This window comes from Hyperoodon ampullatus (genome assembly GCF_949752795.1).
Source record: "Hyperoodon ampullatus genome assembly, chromosome: X".
Lineage (NCBI taxonomy): Eukaryota > Metazoa > Chordata > Mammalia > Artiodactyla > Ziphiidae > Hyperoodon > Hyperoodon ampullatus.
The window spans coordinates 60,726,409-60,744,071 of record NC_136913.1 but is presented as its reverse complement, the minus strand read 5'-3'; the positions used below and the strand labels follow the sequence as shown (position 1 = coordinate 60,744,071).

General features: G+C 40.0%; 1 protein-coding gene across 3 annotated transcripts in view; it reads right to left on the bottom strand.

The window, feature by feature from the left end:
- The window catches only part of TAF1 (TATA-box binding protein associated factor 1), a gene marked incomplete at both ends in the record, with an annotated part of 77,547 nt that overhangs the window by 4,735 nt on the left and 55,149 nt on the right, over window positions 1-17,663 (bottom strand). For all 3 annotated transcript variants that reach the window (XM_079726994.1, XM_079726995.1, XM_079726996.1), the window contains 3 exons: window positions 674-799; window positions 4,000-4,116; window positions 4,458-4,525. In XM_079726994.1, the coding sequence (XP_079583120.1) occupies window positions 674-799; window positions 4,000-4,116; window positions 4,458-4,525 (311 nt within the window). The remainder of the gene's footprint in view (window positions 1-673; window positions 800-3,999; window positions 4,117-4,457; window positions 4,526-17,663) is intronic.

Genomic DNA, 17,663 nt, shown 5'->3' with positions numbered 1-17,663 from the left:
CAAGCCATGTGCATTTTCCCCCATTCATTCTTTGGAAATCACAGGTAGGGTTAAAAAAAAAAACAACCCAAAGAACAGGAAGGCCTCGGTCTACTATTACTGTATCATCACAAGGAGACTCCTCCTTTCTAAACCAAGCTTTCCCTAGCTTGTGTTGGACTCTTTGGGACAGAAAAACCCTCCTGGATTTTGCACTCTCCAGTGGAACCCTGACTGAGATCAGCTGATACAATTTCTGGCTTCAGAACAGGAGTATCTGCTGATACCTCTAGAAAAGGCCAACTTAAAAAACTTAGTTTTAAAAATAACTTTAATTTAGATAACTCATATACAGTAAAGTAGCGGGGCAATTATTTTGAACTCTGTCTCTGAATGCAGTTGGTCTTTCTAGTCACCTGTCAGGTTGCTGTGATGCCTCACACATTTTTCACACTTGTACCTTCCCTTAAGTTCTGCTGTGCCTGACTCTGCCCATGGTGACAGACAGAAGACAATGCCAGTCATGCGACCTGCCACCGTCCCACCTTGAAATCACATTTCCAGGCCTTCATTGCCAGGGCCAAGGGGTCCAATCATCGTCCTTGACACATGTCCACACATCACCACCATCACTCCCCCATCCCCTACTCCCAAGCATACTACCAATCTCACAAAGAGAAAAAGAATATCCTACCTGTGTCACCTGCTTTTCTGGAGTGGCAGTGGGAATATCCAGGACAGACATATTGCTCTCATCTTGAAATACAGAGGCATCTCGAGACATACTGAGGGATGTGTTGGTATCATACAAATCAGGAGGCTGTGGCACAAATCATACAACTTAGCTTCTATTTAGTAAAGGGAGCAAGAAATACAGAGGACTCCCCTTTAGAGCATTCACTGCAGAAAAAGGTCATGCAGAGCAATCCATTTAAAGAGAAAACATAGTTTTGACATAGTTTTATGGACAGGTTTTTGGGAATCTCACAAATGTTGCTCATTCTAGTAGAGAGGCATCTGATGTATATGATCAGAAGCCTGAAGCAGAAAAGCATCAAAGCTATGGGACAATTCTATGTCCTAACTGCCTTTATGGTCAATAATCTAATTTCTTCTAAGCCTTGTCTTATTGTTTTTAGCCCCAGGGCTTCATACCAGTGCCATTTGGATTGTTTGGTTTAGAGACATCTAATAGAAAATGGGATAAAGAAATTTCAGTTCCAACCAGAGCATGGAATGGGGTAAGAGCTTATGAGCTCACCAGAGGATGCTACGAGGCAAAATGGCATGGTGAAAAACCATGGACTTCGGAGTAAACCGCCCTGGGTTTGAGTCCTGGCTCTACCATTTGCTAGCTGAGTAACTTTAACAAATTACTTCATTTCTCTAAGCCTTGATTTCCTCAACTGTGAAACACGGATGATAATGTCTACCTCACAAGGTTGTTTGGGAGAATTAAGAGATGTGTATATGCTCCTTACCCAATGCTTGGTAGTCAACAAATTATAGCTTCCTTCCTTCTTCCCTCTCCTGAAGAGAACAGGGATTTAACAAATCGACTATTCAGTGAAAGGAGGGCAGGAGGGACTAAAAAAGAACAGGCTGGAAAAGTAGGAAAGCATTCTCTAAAAAGCTGGCTGAGGGTAGAAATATTATGTGGCTATTAAAAAATGTTTTCAAAGACTATTTAATGAAATAAAAGGCTCATGATATAATGTGAAACGAAAACAAGACAAAATCATAATGACCAATTTCACTTTAAAAATGTGTCTAGAAACGTACACGTACACGTACACGCATTACAGATTTGAAACACACCAAAATGTTCACAGTGGTTGGTTCTTTCTGACTGGTGGACTTGATTTTAGGTAACTTATTTATTCTGTATATTTTCCAATGTGTCCCAATGAACATGTTACTTTTATCAACAAAAAACCCACATGTGTTACTTTGTTGTTGGTTTTGTTGTTGTTGTTTTTAAAGCAAACAAACAAGGCTGATTGGGAACAGGGTTTTGGAGAAAGAGAGGCAAAACAGAATTCAAAGCATTACACTGCAAATAAACTAGTTGTGGAACAGAAGAAGAGAAAATCAGGGAATGAAACGCTATGTGGGAAAATGTAAAGCAAGCAATTTTAGAGAAAATGTTAAGCTGAATGTATGGTGCAATACAAGCTGGGTAGAAATAGTTGAGTGAAAATACATTATTGATTACCACCATTTAGAGCTGGAAGTAAAGTACGATTTCTGTCATGTTTCTACACAACAAAATTGTATTACGACAGGTTAAACTTACACAAACACACTTTAATAACATTTGGGTTTGAGAGTAGTAATGAGTAAGGACAATCACTCATGCGCATCTTCCTCAGGTTTAGAAATAATGCACTGGGCTTACTAATTTAAAACGTGTATATATGAGTGAAGGCAATGATCAGAGAGTGAACTGGAATAATGAAGAGGCAATACCTACACCCTACTCCTCATAGGAGATCCTCTTAACTGCACAAAACAACAGCTACTGCTCCAGAGGAAGAACAGTTGCCAGGTTTTCCTCCACCATTTGAGATAGTGTGGGAGAGGAAGGGAAGAAAGGAAGATGGCTTCTGGGTCTAAGGCTCTGACTCACCAAACGGTTAGCCTTAGGCTGTCACAGAGCAGAGCAAACCACACTCCACTCAGTAGTTAGACTCTCCTGGGGAATGATGGCTAAAACCCAGGCTTTAACTTACCACAAAGGGTCTTGTGGAAGCTGTGGGCCTATTAGCAAATAGGACCTTCCTGGGCAACATCACTCACCCAAGCCCCCTTGACCCAATCTGCCCACACACTCCAAGAGCCCTTCCTTGTTCTGGGCCTGGAAGAAGTATCTTAGGGCTCTTTATACTTGGCCCCTCAGTGGCCTAGGTTTTGGGGTGAAAGAGAGAGTAAAAGATAGATAAGGAGAGTGCATGAATGAGATATAGACAGCAATTATCCAACAGAGATCACACAGGTTGCATTATTAGTTCAGAGTGAAACCTGAGCAGAATGGAAAAACGTTTTCCAGTGGGAATTGGGAGAAATATGCATTAGAATATTTGTTTAAATTTGAAAGGGCCTCTGAGAACCCTGTAGGTGACTTTCATACAGATAAGGAAATAAACATTTCCTGAATGTCTACTATGTGCTGGGCAAATGACCTTGTTTAATGTCTACAACAATCTTGAAAAGTACATTTTAGAGAAACGGAAACTGGATTAGAGGGGTTAAGTTAACTTCCCAAGTTCACAAAGCTAGATAGCAGCAGAGCTAAGACTCAAACCCAGGACTGTTTTATACCAACCTTCATGTACTTTCCACTTTACCATAGTGCCTCCAATACAGTTATATTCTGGTAAGTCTTATTTTTCAAATATACCAGCCCTCTAAGAGTATAGTATAGGTGAAAGAGACTCAGTATATTCAAGGGTCAGATCAGAAAGACTAAAAATTTATTAATCTTGCTCTCTAGTCTTTGACATGAAAATTTAAGAACATTATAAAACATTACCTGTCTTCATTTACGGGGAGAGCGAGTCAATCCAGGAAAATGGGTGACATCTGAGCTACACTGAGATATCTCAGAGGGAATGAGTAATCAGGCATCTATAAGGCACAGGAACAATGTGGCCCATGTCTATACTCTAGGGTTGTCCTAGAACCCCAATGCATGAGGCAAGGGAGCCCCAGAGACTTGATCAAGAGAATGCCTCTGGCCATGGTAGTCAGGAATCTGGTATTCCTAAATACTGCCTAAACAACTAAGACCCCACCCCGTTCATTCATCCCATATCTGTCTCTTCTGGATTCAACAAGGCTACCAAGACCCACGGCCCTCACTCACCTTAGCCTTTGAGAAGACAAGAAAGCACACGAAAGGCATATGAAGAGGAAGGACAGAGAAGAAGGGTATCTCAGTAAATACATCTGTTAACATGCTCCCAAGTTCCCAAACCAAAAAGAAAACTGTAAGAGGAGGCTTCTAGTCCTCAGACTCACCTGAGGTGTGTAAGGCCCTGGGGTCATTGGGTCCAAGCTTTCTAATTCTGCTTCCTCCAAAGCTGCTTCTTTGGCTGTGCAAATATCCTTCTCAAGTTGAGTCAAATGCTCATCATACTGAGAAATAAAAGAAAATTAGTGAATTCATTCAACATTTGTTTTAGACACTGGGGACACAAAAGTTGTAAAAAGAGCAAATGAAAATCCCTTTGAGGAGCTTCTATTCTAGTGGCAGGACACACATGGTAATTAAAGTAAATAATTACATAGTTTATTAAAAACATTTAGTGCTAGGTAAGAAAATACAGCAGGGAAGGAAATAAGGGATGTGGGTTGAGGTTTGGGGTGGGCTATTACATTTTAAAACAGGATAGGCAGAGAAGGCCTCCTCATCACTCTAGGGAACAAAGGGATTCCAGAAAGCTAGATCCTAAGGGGACCTCCTCTTTACCACTTACCTCAGTCAATGTCTGGTAACAGACGTTCACAATCTCCTGAGCAGTCTTGGTATACTGACTTTCAGGCCCTAAAAATGAAAAGAGAATGCCATTACCTTTGCAGACTTCAGTTCCAGAAATTTACATTCTGTCACCAGCGGTAGTGTCCCATTATCCTAGATCCAAAGAATCATGCTTCAGCTTTAACTTGAACTCTTGCTCTACTTTTGGAGGTGGAAAATTTCAAACACATACAAAAACAGAGACACTAATAAAATGAACTCCCATGTACCCATTACTCAGTGTCAATGATTATCAATACATGGTCAATCCTGTTTCATTTACACCAACTTTGACACTTCCCAAATTATTCTGAAGCAAATTCCAGCGTTTCATTTCATCCATAAAATGTTCAGTATGTGTCTTTAAGGACTCTTTAAAAAAATAACTATGCATGATACTATAATGGTAGATACATGTCACTATAAATCTGTCAAAACCCATAGAATGTACAATACCCAGAGTGAACCCTAATATAAACTATGGACTTTGGGTGATAATGATGTGTCAATGTAGGTTCACTGATTGTAACAAATGTACCACCTTAGTGGGGGATGTTGATAACAGGGGAGGCTGAGCATGTGTAGGGGCACAGGGTATATGGGAACTCTCTGTACCTTCTGCTCAATTTTGCTCTAAACTGCTCTAAAAAATAAAGTCTATTTAAAAAAAACAAACTGTATTACACCTGAAATAGTTAACAATAATTCTTTAATATTATTAAACAGCCAGTCAACATTCAAATTTCCCCAACTGTTTTACAAATGTTCTTTTACATTTGATTTTTTGGAATCATAATCCAAATAAGGTCCACACACTGCATTTGACTGATGTGTCTCTTTAAGATACTTTAATCTATTAGGTGATTCTTAACCAAACTACAAAGCTCCCCATACAGTTTTTGTCACAAGTTGCAAACTGGTGGCTTGGTCAATCCAATTTTATTTGGCTCACAAAAAAAATCAGTTCAGGTGGTGATCGTTTCATAATGTGCAGAAATGTCAAATCATTGTATTGTACACCTAGAACTAACATACTGTTGTAGGTCAATTATACTTCAATTAAAAGAAAATCACTTCAGTTTGTGAAAATGGATTGAGCTGTGCACTCATAATACATACACTTTTCTGTATGTAAACTATACCTCAATAAAAAGTTTAAAAAAAATCTTAGTTGGCAACATTCAACAATCAAGAGATTTCATATAAAAACCCAAATGTCTAGCTTCTCTTAAAGAAGTAAAAGATGTGGCAACACAGGGTTAGCATTCTCATAATGCACCAATGGGGTGGATCTGAGTAGCAGCTGTCCCTTTTAGATAAGGCATGTGTTTCCCAGGTTACCTTGGTCCCTACCAGGTCTGCTTAACTCATTTACGCCTGGACCATGAAGGCATCTGAGTTTTTATTCCCTGCCTTAAGTGCTTTATAATATTCTTTAACATACTGTTCATTCACCTACTCATTCATAAAACATTTTTGAGTACCTTCTAGGCGCCAGGCACTAGACACAGAAAGGAGTAAGATATAGACCATATCCTCAAGAAGTTATGGTCTAACACAGTGAGATAGACTATAAACAAATGGGGCAATACAATGCAGTGAAAAAATCTATACAGGGCTCAGTAGAGGCATAGAGGAGGAAGTGGCCAATTCTAGGATGTAAGAAGGAAAGCAGAATTAGGACAGGCTTCACAGAGGAGGTGATGCTTGAATTAAATCTACTATTTATCAGGATGTAAAGGATAAAAAATATACCACATGTGAAGTTTTCGTGCCATAATTACTCTGATTATTGTAAGCTACTATACAAGTAAATAAGTCTCCTTCAGTTAAAATCTCTCACAAGCATAGGTCATCTGTTCATTCATTCATTCATTCATTTATGGCTGCGCTGGGTCTTCGTTGCTGCACGCAGGCTTTCTCTAGTTGCGGCGGGGGGCTGCTCTCTTCCTTGCGGTGCGCAGGCTTCTCATTGCCGTGGCTTCTCTTGTTGCGGAGCACGAGCTCTAGGCGCGCGGGCTTCAGTAACTGTGGCACTCGGGCTCAGTAGTTGTGGCTTGTGGGCTCTAGAGCGCAGGCTCAGTAGTTGTGGCACACAGGCTTAGTTGCTCCGTGGCATGTGGGATCTTCCTGGACTAGGGCACGAACCCGCGTCCCCTGCATTGGCAGGCGGATTCTTAACCACTGAGCCACCAGGGAAGTCCCAGGTCATCTATTTTTTATAAAAGATAAGTAAGCTGTGTCCTCACACAAGCTGACTGTGCCAAACACAAACCAGAAAGAAAACGCAGTCAACCAAAAGATATTCAGGACATGTATAAAGACAGCCAGAGCTGGCTCACAGTCAAGAATAGCTTGAGTGATAAGAAGACCGAAGCTGAAGTTTCTGAGTTCTAATCTTCTAGGGCCACCAGTAGGTTGGTCCTCAAAGTACTGATGGAGACAGACTGCAACAGTTATCAGACAAGCTTTCATGCTGATAGAAATGCATGATGTTAGAGAAAACAGGCTGCATACAGGTTAGAGCCCTCCTTCACCAAGCCAGTACAACATCAGCTTATTGCAGTATCCTGGCTCTTATACCTACCTACCTGACTCATCGCTCAAATTCCAGCCTATAGAATAAGAATTCAGCTCTTCAGTTTTGAAACCTAAACATAAACCAACCCTTTCAATATCTCAGTGCTCTCATAATACAAGGAAAAATTAGTTTTATACGTTTGCAAAGTTTTCTCTTACTTTAAACCATTTAAAAGATGTGACCTCTTCGTCGCCCATTTTCTTTGCAACACACAGCTCTAAAGAAATACCCACGGGCTTCCCTGGTGGCGCAGTGGTTAAGAATCCGCCTGCCAATTCAGGGGACACAGGTTCGAGCCCTGGTCCAGGAAGATCCCACATGTCGCGGAGCAACTAAGCCCGTGCGCCACAACTACTGAGCCTGAGCTCTAGAGCCTGCAAGCCACAACTACTGAAGCCCGTGCGCCTAGAGCCCATGCTCCGTAACAAGAGAAGCCACCACAATGAGAAGCCCACGCACCACAACAAAGAGTAGCCCCCACTCGCTGCAACTAGAGAGAGCCTGTGTGCAGCAACGAAGACCCAATGCAGCCAAATAAATAAATAAATTTGTATTAAAAGAACCCCTAAAAAATTTTTAAAAATCCCCACTAATAAAGCCCCCAGAATATAAAAAAATACTTACTTATATAGCTGAGATACTTCTCTGTGTGTGTGTTTTGATTACTAGCTGTGTCTGTTCTCAGTTTTTGACAGTCCATGCTCTCAAGAGCTACAAGGGTTTCAGCTATTTAACTCTATTACTCTACTATATGCAAAGTGGCACTGAAGTATAATATTTTGGATGAAAGATGGTGCTGGAGTTGACAAACCACTGTTAACACCACCAAAAAAGGATAAAAATGCACAGATATTTTCTTAACCCTACCTATATATACCAGAAATTCTTTATTTGTTTGTTTGTTTGTTTATTTATTTATTTATGGCTGCACTGGGTCTTTGTTGCTGCACACGGGCGGTGAGCGGGGGCTACTCTTTGTTGTGGTGCGTGGACTTCTCATTGCGGTGGCTTCTCCTTGCGGAGCACGGGCTCTAGGCACGCAGGCTTCAGTAGTTGTGGCACGTGGGCTCAGTAGTTGTGGCTCACGAGCTCTAGAGCACAGGCTCAGCAGCTGTGGCACACGGGCTTAGCTGCTCCACGGCATGTGGGGTCTTCCTGGACCAGGGCTTGAACCCATGTCCCCTGCATTTGCAGGCGGATTCTCAACCACTGTGCCACCAGGAAAGTCCCTGTACCAGAAATTCTTGAATGGAGTGGTAATGAGAGAGATCCATGAACCTCCTGAAACTGTAAACAGAATTCTGTATATAATACATATTTTTCTGAGGAGAAGATCCATAGTTTTCCATCAGATTCTCAAAGGGGTCCATAACCATCTCCATAATGCTAAAAATATTGCTCTATATTCTGCAGCAATCAGGTGCTTACTAAAAGTAGGATGATCAGGGCTTCCCTGGTGGTGCAATGGTTGAGAATCCGCCTGCCAATGCAGGGGACATGGGTTCAAGCCCTGGTCCAGGAAGACCCCACATGCCGCGGAGCAGCTAAGCCCATGCGCCACAACTACTGAGCCCGTGTGCCACAACTACTGAAGCCTGCGTGCCTAGAACCTGTGCTCTGCAACGAGAAGCCACCGCAATGAGAAGCCCGCGCACCGCAATGAAGAGCAGCCCCCGCTCGCCGCAACTAGAGAAAGCCTGCGCACAGCAATGAAGACTCAACGCAGCCAAAAATAAATAAATAAATAAATAAATAAACAAGCAAACAAATAAAAGTAGGATGATCAGCTTTAAGTTTCACAGCTTAGGAAGAAAAGAGTCATCCAGTGAAAAGACATACACAGACAACAGGGCCTCTGCGGGAATAATAAAGATACTGTGGCTATTGTGGGGGGAAAAAGAGGAGGCAGAAACTGAATTCCAATTTCCCAGTCCCTGAGAAAATCAGAATTTATGAAGAGTAATTTCCAGGATGACATGAAAATGAATGTGAAAGATAAAACTGTCTATGAATTATCACTGTGCCCTACAGGAGAACAAGTGACCCATTTGCAAAAAGAAATGTTTTTCTGAATATATTTTGTTTTTCTTCTCTCCTTATTTAGTAAATCATGGCAAAGCAACTGCAAATATCAAAGAAATATATTTATATTTATACTTTGCCTCATTCATAAGGATTGGCAGTAGCCTACAGAATCACATGTAATTCAAATCAAATGTCCTTAAATAGTGATAATTCCAATGACAGCTTTGGAAAGTTGATATTCCACCAAAATCAAAGAAAATTCCTTTTGTCATTTCTAAGTTAATCTTCCTCTTTAGTAATGTCAGGAGAAGAGAAGAAAGTTACAAGCTTTGTGGTTCTAGTTAGAGAGGGAAAACAAGTATTATTGCTATCTAAAAGGTTTCAGAGAAAAATACCAGTTGAGTCGGTGAGCAGTCCTGTGCAACCAAGAGAAGAGGGTTTGTGATCACTCCTAAGCTCCTATTTCCTTTGAGAACATTTCCACAAATACTAAAAATAACCTTCCTCCTAAGAAGATGAGCACTGTGCCAAAACAAGCATACATTATTATCCTGACAGTGAACGGTGTGGGGGATATGCATGTGTTGCAATGTGAATCATTAAAATTAAAAAATAAAATCTCAGTAGCAGTAGAAAGCTTTAAAAAAAATCAGTGCCAGATTTAAAAAGAAAAAAAGGAAAAATCTGCACAGCTAATTCCTAAAGAAATTAGAATTACTAAATTCAATTATGCATAGTCCACAGATCCCCAAAAAGATGAGCTTGGGCTCTCCCAATTCTTAGATATTTATCTCAAACTAGGTCCAGAAAAGGTAAAAAGAGAAGTGAATCTAACCTTTCAGACTGTAGCTAGGCTCTTTACATTAGGAATGACGTAGATAAAATGCAAATTAAGATGTTTAGTTTCCAAGATAAGAGGTTTGAGCTCTCAAACCACTGTAACAGAACTTTACTCAGAATCTGGACTAGAAACTCAAGAAGCTAGAAAATCCAGAGGGGAACTGGGGTAATAAATCTCACTGGGCATGGGTAGGATTTACATTCAGGACCTACCTCATAAAAGTCCCAAAGAATGTTAAAATACTTTTTTCCCCCAAATGGACCATTCCATTTAGCAACTTAGAAAATACACACATAGGGCTTCCCTGGTGGCGCAGTGGTTGAGAGTCCGCCTGCCGATGCAGGGGACACGGGTTCGTGCCCCGGTCCGGGAGGATCCCACATGCCGCGGAGCGGCTGGGCCCGTGAGCCATGGCCGCTGGGCCTGTGCGTCCGGAGCCTGTGCTCCACAACGGGAGAGGCCACAACAGTGAGAGGCCCACGTACAGAAAAAAACAAAAACAAAAAAACAAACAAACAAAATACACATATAGCCTTAGCTAAACACACTCATCTCATATTTCTACAACAATTAGAAAAATAACAATACAGACAATTCAAAACACCTTTTCTTGTAGAATAAAATTTATAACAGCCTAACTCTTCATTTTTAAGTACTTACTGGAAGCCAGGTATAGTGCTAGGCTCTGATGATACAAAGATACAAAAATAAACAGAACAAAACAAACAAAAAACAAGAGATAAGTCCTTGTCCTTGATGCCCTTTCACAGCTTCATGGAAGATAAATATACACAAACTCGTAACTTCAATAACATACCAAGCACTAAGGGATCATAGAGAAAGTAGCAAATGTGTCAGAGAATGAGGCAGTGTTAAAGAACAAACACTTCTTTGAAACTGTTTTCATCAGGTCAACAGTGATATGCTTAACTGCCAAATCCACTCAACATTTTTCAGACTCAACCCTAGAAGTGCTATGTTACATATGCAATTGACGTTCACTTCTTTTCCTTGAAATTCTCTAAGCCCGAGCTTCTACAGCACCACTCTTCACTTATTCTTGGTACTGCACCTCTTTCTTTGGCCGTTAGTTCATTCAGCAGATATTTACTGAGTGTTTACTATGTGCCAAGAATTATCCTACACACTGGGGATAGGAGACAGACATGGTTCCTGCCTCCATGGAGCTTATAGCAATCACTTATTAGATTTAGGCCATTTTTCTTTCTGTGCCCATTTTTCTTTCTATACTCTTCACCTAACTCTACATGATGCCAACTGTAATAGCTTATATAGAATAAACATGGGGAAGTTAACATTGATTTATATCCTTCATGGTAATAAGGTTTTGTTTTGTTTCTCCTGGCACCACAGAAAATACACTGCCTTGACAATACATTACAGAAACTCCCAGGCTGACAGAAAGCCTATTTTTCTATATCTCCTTTTTCTTTTAATAAATAGTAATTTTTATTTTCCCAAATGCTGTTTTTGGAAATGTGGGCTTTGTTGTGTAGCCTTAGCACTTTCTGGTGCATATTTGTTTTCTAGCATATTATAATATCTCACTCACCGTAAGTACAGGACTTTCAGTGAGATGATGCCTTGTAACAGATTGCTATATCACTATTTACTAGCTCAATACAGTACATAAGAGAAAAGGGCTAGTAACTTATGGACATCTTATGTCTATTCCCTATCAAACTTAAGCAGATAATGAATTCTTGAACAACAAACAAGTATTCTCACAGAAATGAAATGTCAAAAGACAATTATCACTGGGCAATCTCCCTCTACTTCAGCCACAGTATTTATTTATATATACATACACACACACACACACACACATTTTATTGAGGTATAGTTGATTTATATATTAGCTTCAGGTGTACAGCATAGTAATTCAAAATCTTTATGGATTATACTCCATTTAATTATAAAATATTGGCTGTATTCCCTGTGCCATACAATATATCATTGTACCCTTTTTATACATAGTAGCAGCCACAGTATTTTTTTTTAATTGAAGTAGTTGAGTTACAATGTTGTGATAGTTTCAGGTGTACAGCAAAGTGATTCCATTATACATCTATATATATCTATTCTTTTCAGATTCTTTTTCATTATAGATTATTGTAAGATATTGAATATAGTTCCCTGTACTATACAGTAGGTCCTTGTTGATTATCTATTTTATATACAGTCGTGTGTATCTGTTAATCCCAAACTCCTAATTTATCCCTCCCCCCACCTTCCCCCTTTGGTAATTGTAAATTTGTTTTCTATGTCTGTGAGTCTATTTCTGTTTTGTATCATTTTTTTAGATTCCACAAAAAAGTGATATCATACGATATTTGTCTTTCTCTGTCTGACTTACTACATCTAGTATGATAATCTCCAGGTCCATCCCACGTTGCTACAAATGGCATTACTTCATTCTTTTTTATGGCTGAGTAATATTCAACTGTATGTATGTATGTGTGTATATATATATTACATCTTCTTTACCCATTCATCTGTTGATGGACATTGCTTCCATGTCTCAGCTATTATAAACAGTGCTGCTATAAACATTGGGATGCATGTATCTTTTTTTTTTTCTTGCCATGCCATGCAGCATATGGGATCTTAGTTCCCCAATAAGGGATTGAACTCGTGCTCCCTTCAGTGGAAGCATGGAGTCTTAACCACTGGACCACCAGGGAAGTCCCCTTGCACGTATCTTTTTGAATTAGAGTTTTCATCTTTTCCAGATTAAATGCCCAGGAGCGGAATTGCTGGATCATATGGTAACTCTATTTTTAGATTTTTTAAAGGAACCTCCATACTGTTCTCCATAGCAAGCAGCCACAGTATTTTTAAAAGCAAAGTAGAAGTCCAATTTAGATTTCTTTTCCAGAAACATTCAAAATGATATTCAGTTCACTCTTTTGCCTTTTTGAGCCACATACGAACAGATTTTACTTAAACAATATCACATACTTAGATGAATGAAAAATTGTCCATAATACAATGTCAACTGAAAAAAGAAAAAGTATATGGTGTGTACAGAAAAAGGCCCAGAATGCTTCACACCAAAACTAACACTACTCTGGAGAATGGGATGGATAAAGGGGAAGGACAGGGAGATTTTTCCTTTGCACTATATACAATTCTATATGGTTTGATTTTTCTTAATGCACATGTAATTTTTTATGATGAAAAATTTTAGTTTAAGTTATATACTTGAATTTTACAGAAATAATTTGGCAAAGATTTTAAAACACTGATAATCTCCAGTGTTGGACAGGCTGTAGGGAAACAGGCATTCTCCTTCACTGTTATTTTTATTATAAACAGGTACAGCCCTTTTGGAACACAATTTTAGAACATCTATCAAAATTTCCTACAAAAATATTCCTACAAATGTGCAAGGATATCAATTATGATATATACATATTTATGCTATAGAATACATTAAAAAGAATGATAGAGATCTCTATGTACTAACAATAAGACAGGATCAGTAAAGCTGTCAATTCTCCCCAAATTGATCTATAGGTTTAACTCAATTCCTATCAAAATCTCAGCAAGACTTTTTTGTAGATATAGACAAGATTCTTCTAAAATTTACGTGGAAAGGCAAAAGAATAAGAAAACAATTTAGGAAAAAAATAAAGTGAAAGGAATCACTCTACCTGATGATAAGACTTACTACATAGCTACAGTAATCACAGCAATGTGCAGAGGGACAGATACATAGGTCAGCGGAACAAAGTAAACCCAGAAAGAGACCCACACATTTAACTGATTTTTTACAAAGGTGCTCACAGCAACTCACTGGAGTAAGTCTTCTCAACAAACAATAATAGAACAATTGGACATCCACAGGCAAAAAGAAAATGAACCTCAACCTAAATCTCATGCCATATATACAAATAAATTCAAAATGGATCATGGGGCTTCCCTGGTGGCACAGTGGTTAAGAATCTGCCTGCCAGTGCAGGGGACATGGGTTCAAGCCCTGGTCAGGGAAGTTCCCACATGCCGTGGAGCAACTAAGCCCGTGCGCCACAACTACTGAGCCTGCGCTCTAGAGCCTGTGAGTCACAACTACTGAGCCCACGTGCCACAACTACTGAAGCCCATGTGCCTAGAGCTTGTGCTCTGCAACAAGAGAAGCCACCGCAATGAGAAGCCCGTGCACTGCAACAAAGAGTAGCCCCCGCTCGCCACAACTAGAAAAAGCCCGCGTGCAGCAATGAAGACCCAAGGCAGCCAAAAATAAATAGATTAATTTAAAAAAATGGATCATGGATTTAAATGTACAACAATAAGAGAAAACCTTTGTGACCTTGGGTTAAGCAAAGACTTCTTAGAGACATACCGGAAGCACAGTCCAAAAAGAAAAAAATTGATAAATTGGATTTCATCAAAATTAAACATTTATGCTCTTCCAAAGTTACTGTCAAAAGACTGAAAAGAAAAGACACAGGTTAGAAAAAAATCTTTGTAAATCATATATCTACGGACTTCCTGGTGGTGCAGTGGTTAAGAATCTGCCTGTCAATGCAGGGGACACGGGTTCGAGCCCTGGTCCGGGAAGACCCCACATGCCACGAAGCAACTAAGCCCATGCACCACAACTACGGAGCCCGCGTGCCACAACTACTGAAGCCCGCGTGCTGCAACTACTGAAGCCCGTGAGCCTAGAGCCTGTGCTCCACCAACAAGAGAAGCCACTGCAACGAGAAGCCCACGCACCGTAACGAAAGAGTAGCCCCCGCTTGCCGCAACTAGAGAAAGCCCACAAGAAGCAACGCAGACCCAACGCAGCCAAAAAAAAAAAAAATCATGTATCTAATAAAAGACGTACCTAGAATATATAAAGAACCCTCAAAACTCATTAATCATAAGAAAACAACGCAATTAAAACCAGGGCAAATGAACAGACACTTCACCAAAGAAAATATATGGATGGCAAATAATCACATGAAAAAACGTTTAAAATCAACAGCCATTAGGGGAATGCAAAGTAAAAACACAATGAGATAGATGAATGGATACAATTTTTAAAAATAGTGGTAATACTAAATACTGCAGAGAAACGATGATTCATAATTGTTGGTGGGAATGCAAAATGGTACGGGCACTCTGGAAGAGTACAGCAGTTTCTCACAAAACCACACATACATCTACCATCATATTCTTAAGCATTTATCCCAGAGAAATGAAAATTTATATTCACACAAAATCCTGTATACTAATGTTCACAGCAGCTTTATTCATAAGCAAAATACTGGAAAACTGAATGTTTTTCAATGACTGAATGGTGGAACAAACTCTACTGAGATGGAACACTACTCAACAATTCAAAAAATGAACTACTGGGCTTCCCTAGTGGCGCAGTGGTTGAGAGTCCGTCCGCCTGCTGATGCAGGGGACATGGGTTCATGCCCCGGTCCGGGAAGATCCCACATGCCGCGGAGCGGCTGGGCCTGCGAGCCACGGCCGCTGGGCCTGCGTGTCCGGAGCCTGTGCTCCGCAGCGGGAGAGGCCACAACAGTGAGAGGCCCGTGTACTGCAAAAAACAAAAACAAAAACAAAAACAAAAACAAAAACTACTGACACATACAATAATTTTGATGGATCTCAAGAGAATTATATTTAGTGAAAAAAATCAATCTCAAAAATATTATATTATTCTTTATATAACATGCTCAAGTTTCAAAACTATAGAGATGGAGAAGAGCAAAGAGGTTGCCAGGGAACAAGGAGAACGGTGGGTGCATGTGGAGGGACATGGATGCAAAGGGGTAGCGTCAGGGAGTTCTTTTGTGATGACAGACCAGTTCTAAACCTTGATGGTGGTGGTGGTGTGATGGCATAAAACTGCATAGAACTATACACATGCACAAATGAATATAGATTTTTTTAAAGGTGCAATCTGAATAAGGTCTGTAATCTAGTTAATGGTAATGCATCAATATCAATTTCCTGATTTTGATATTGAACCACAGCTATGTAAGATGTCACCATTGGAGGAAGGTGGGTGAAGGGTATATAGGACTCTACACTAATTTTGTAATTTCTTGAGTCTAAAATTATTTCAAAATGGAAGCTTAAAAAAGAGGATCAGGATATATTCATGAGCAAAGAGAGCAAATTACAGAATAATTATCTATAAAAATGACAATTTTTGTAAAAAAAAAAACCCAAAAGTTACAAACTATTTATGTGTAATTACTTAACATGTTTTGTATAAGTACAGAAAAAAGTACAGACGGGGCTTCCCTGGTGGCGCAGTGGTTGAGAGTCCACCTGCCGATGCAGGGGACACGGGTTTGTGCCCCGGTCCGGGAGAATCCCACATGCCGCGGAGTGGCTGGGCCCGTGAGCCATGGCCACTGAGCCTGCGCATCCGGAGCCTGTGCTCCGCAACGCGAGAGGCCACAACAGTGAGAGGCCCGCGTACGGCCAAAAAAAAAATATATATATATATATATATGTAGACGGATATACACCAAACTGTTACCTCTAGGGAATAAAACTATGGGAGATAGGAGTGGGAGGGCAGGAACAAGCTTTTTTTTTTTCAGGAGAAGGATGGATTTACCACTTGCAGCAAGTAAGGAGAACACTGAGGATCTTTCCCAAAGCAGTGTCTCCGGAAGAAGCTTTAATATTTAATTCTATCTATTTCTGTATTGTTTGACCTTTTTGTAAGTATGAATTAATAAAGAGGTCTATCTGACAGGAATGTGAATGATAGGTTAGAAAGAGATAAGTCTAAAGGCTGGGACACTGGCCAGGTGACTACTTATTTTAATAATCTAGGCAAAATATAATGAGGGTTTTAGTGATATGCTGGAAGTTGGGGATTTATTCAAGGGAAAGAATCAAAAATAACTCTGAGGTTTCCAGATGTAGCTACTCAGTGACGCTAGTACCCCATTCAACCCAGATTGGAAACAGTAAAGGAGTGAGTCAAGTAAAGGACAGAGGGAGAAAACTGGAATAGAGAAAGATTGGAAGAACACTCAGTTTGAAGCATGTTTCAAGTTCCACTGGGACATCCAACAGGAAATGTTCAGCAGGTGGTTGGGATATATATAGATCTTTCCCCAGAATAGAGTTGAGAGTCATCAGGGAAGAGGTAGTAATTAAAGTTGTAGGAACAGGCAGAAGAACATTGAGTAAAGGAGATTAAAAAGGAATGGTCAAAGAGGTAGGAGGAAAGTAAGAGCTGAAAGTTGTTATGAAGCCAATCATACTACAGTTTCAAGGAAGAAATGGTCAGTAATGTCAAATACTGGGGTGAAGTCAAGATAAGGACTTGAAAAGTGCCCACTATACCAGGCAATTATGTAATACTGTTCACTTGGTATGCCGGGCAGGGTAGAACCAGATTAAAGCTAAGTGAGGCATGAATGGCAGGTAAGGAACAGGAGAGAGACGTTACATATTCGTTTAAAAAAAAAAAAAGAAAAGAAAAAAAAAGAAATCCTCATCCATGCTACAACATGGATGGTTGAACCTTGGAAACATTATGCAAAGTGAAATACAAGCCAGACACAAAAGGACAAATATTCTATGTACTGTATGATTCCATTCATATGAGGTACCTAGAAGAGGCAAATTCACAGACAGAAAGTAGAATAGCGGTTACCAAGAACCGGGGGAATGGGAGAATGTGGTTACTGTTTAATGGGTACTGAGTTTCTGTCTGGGATGATGAA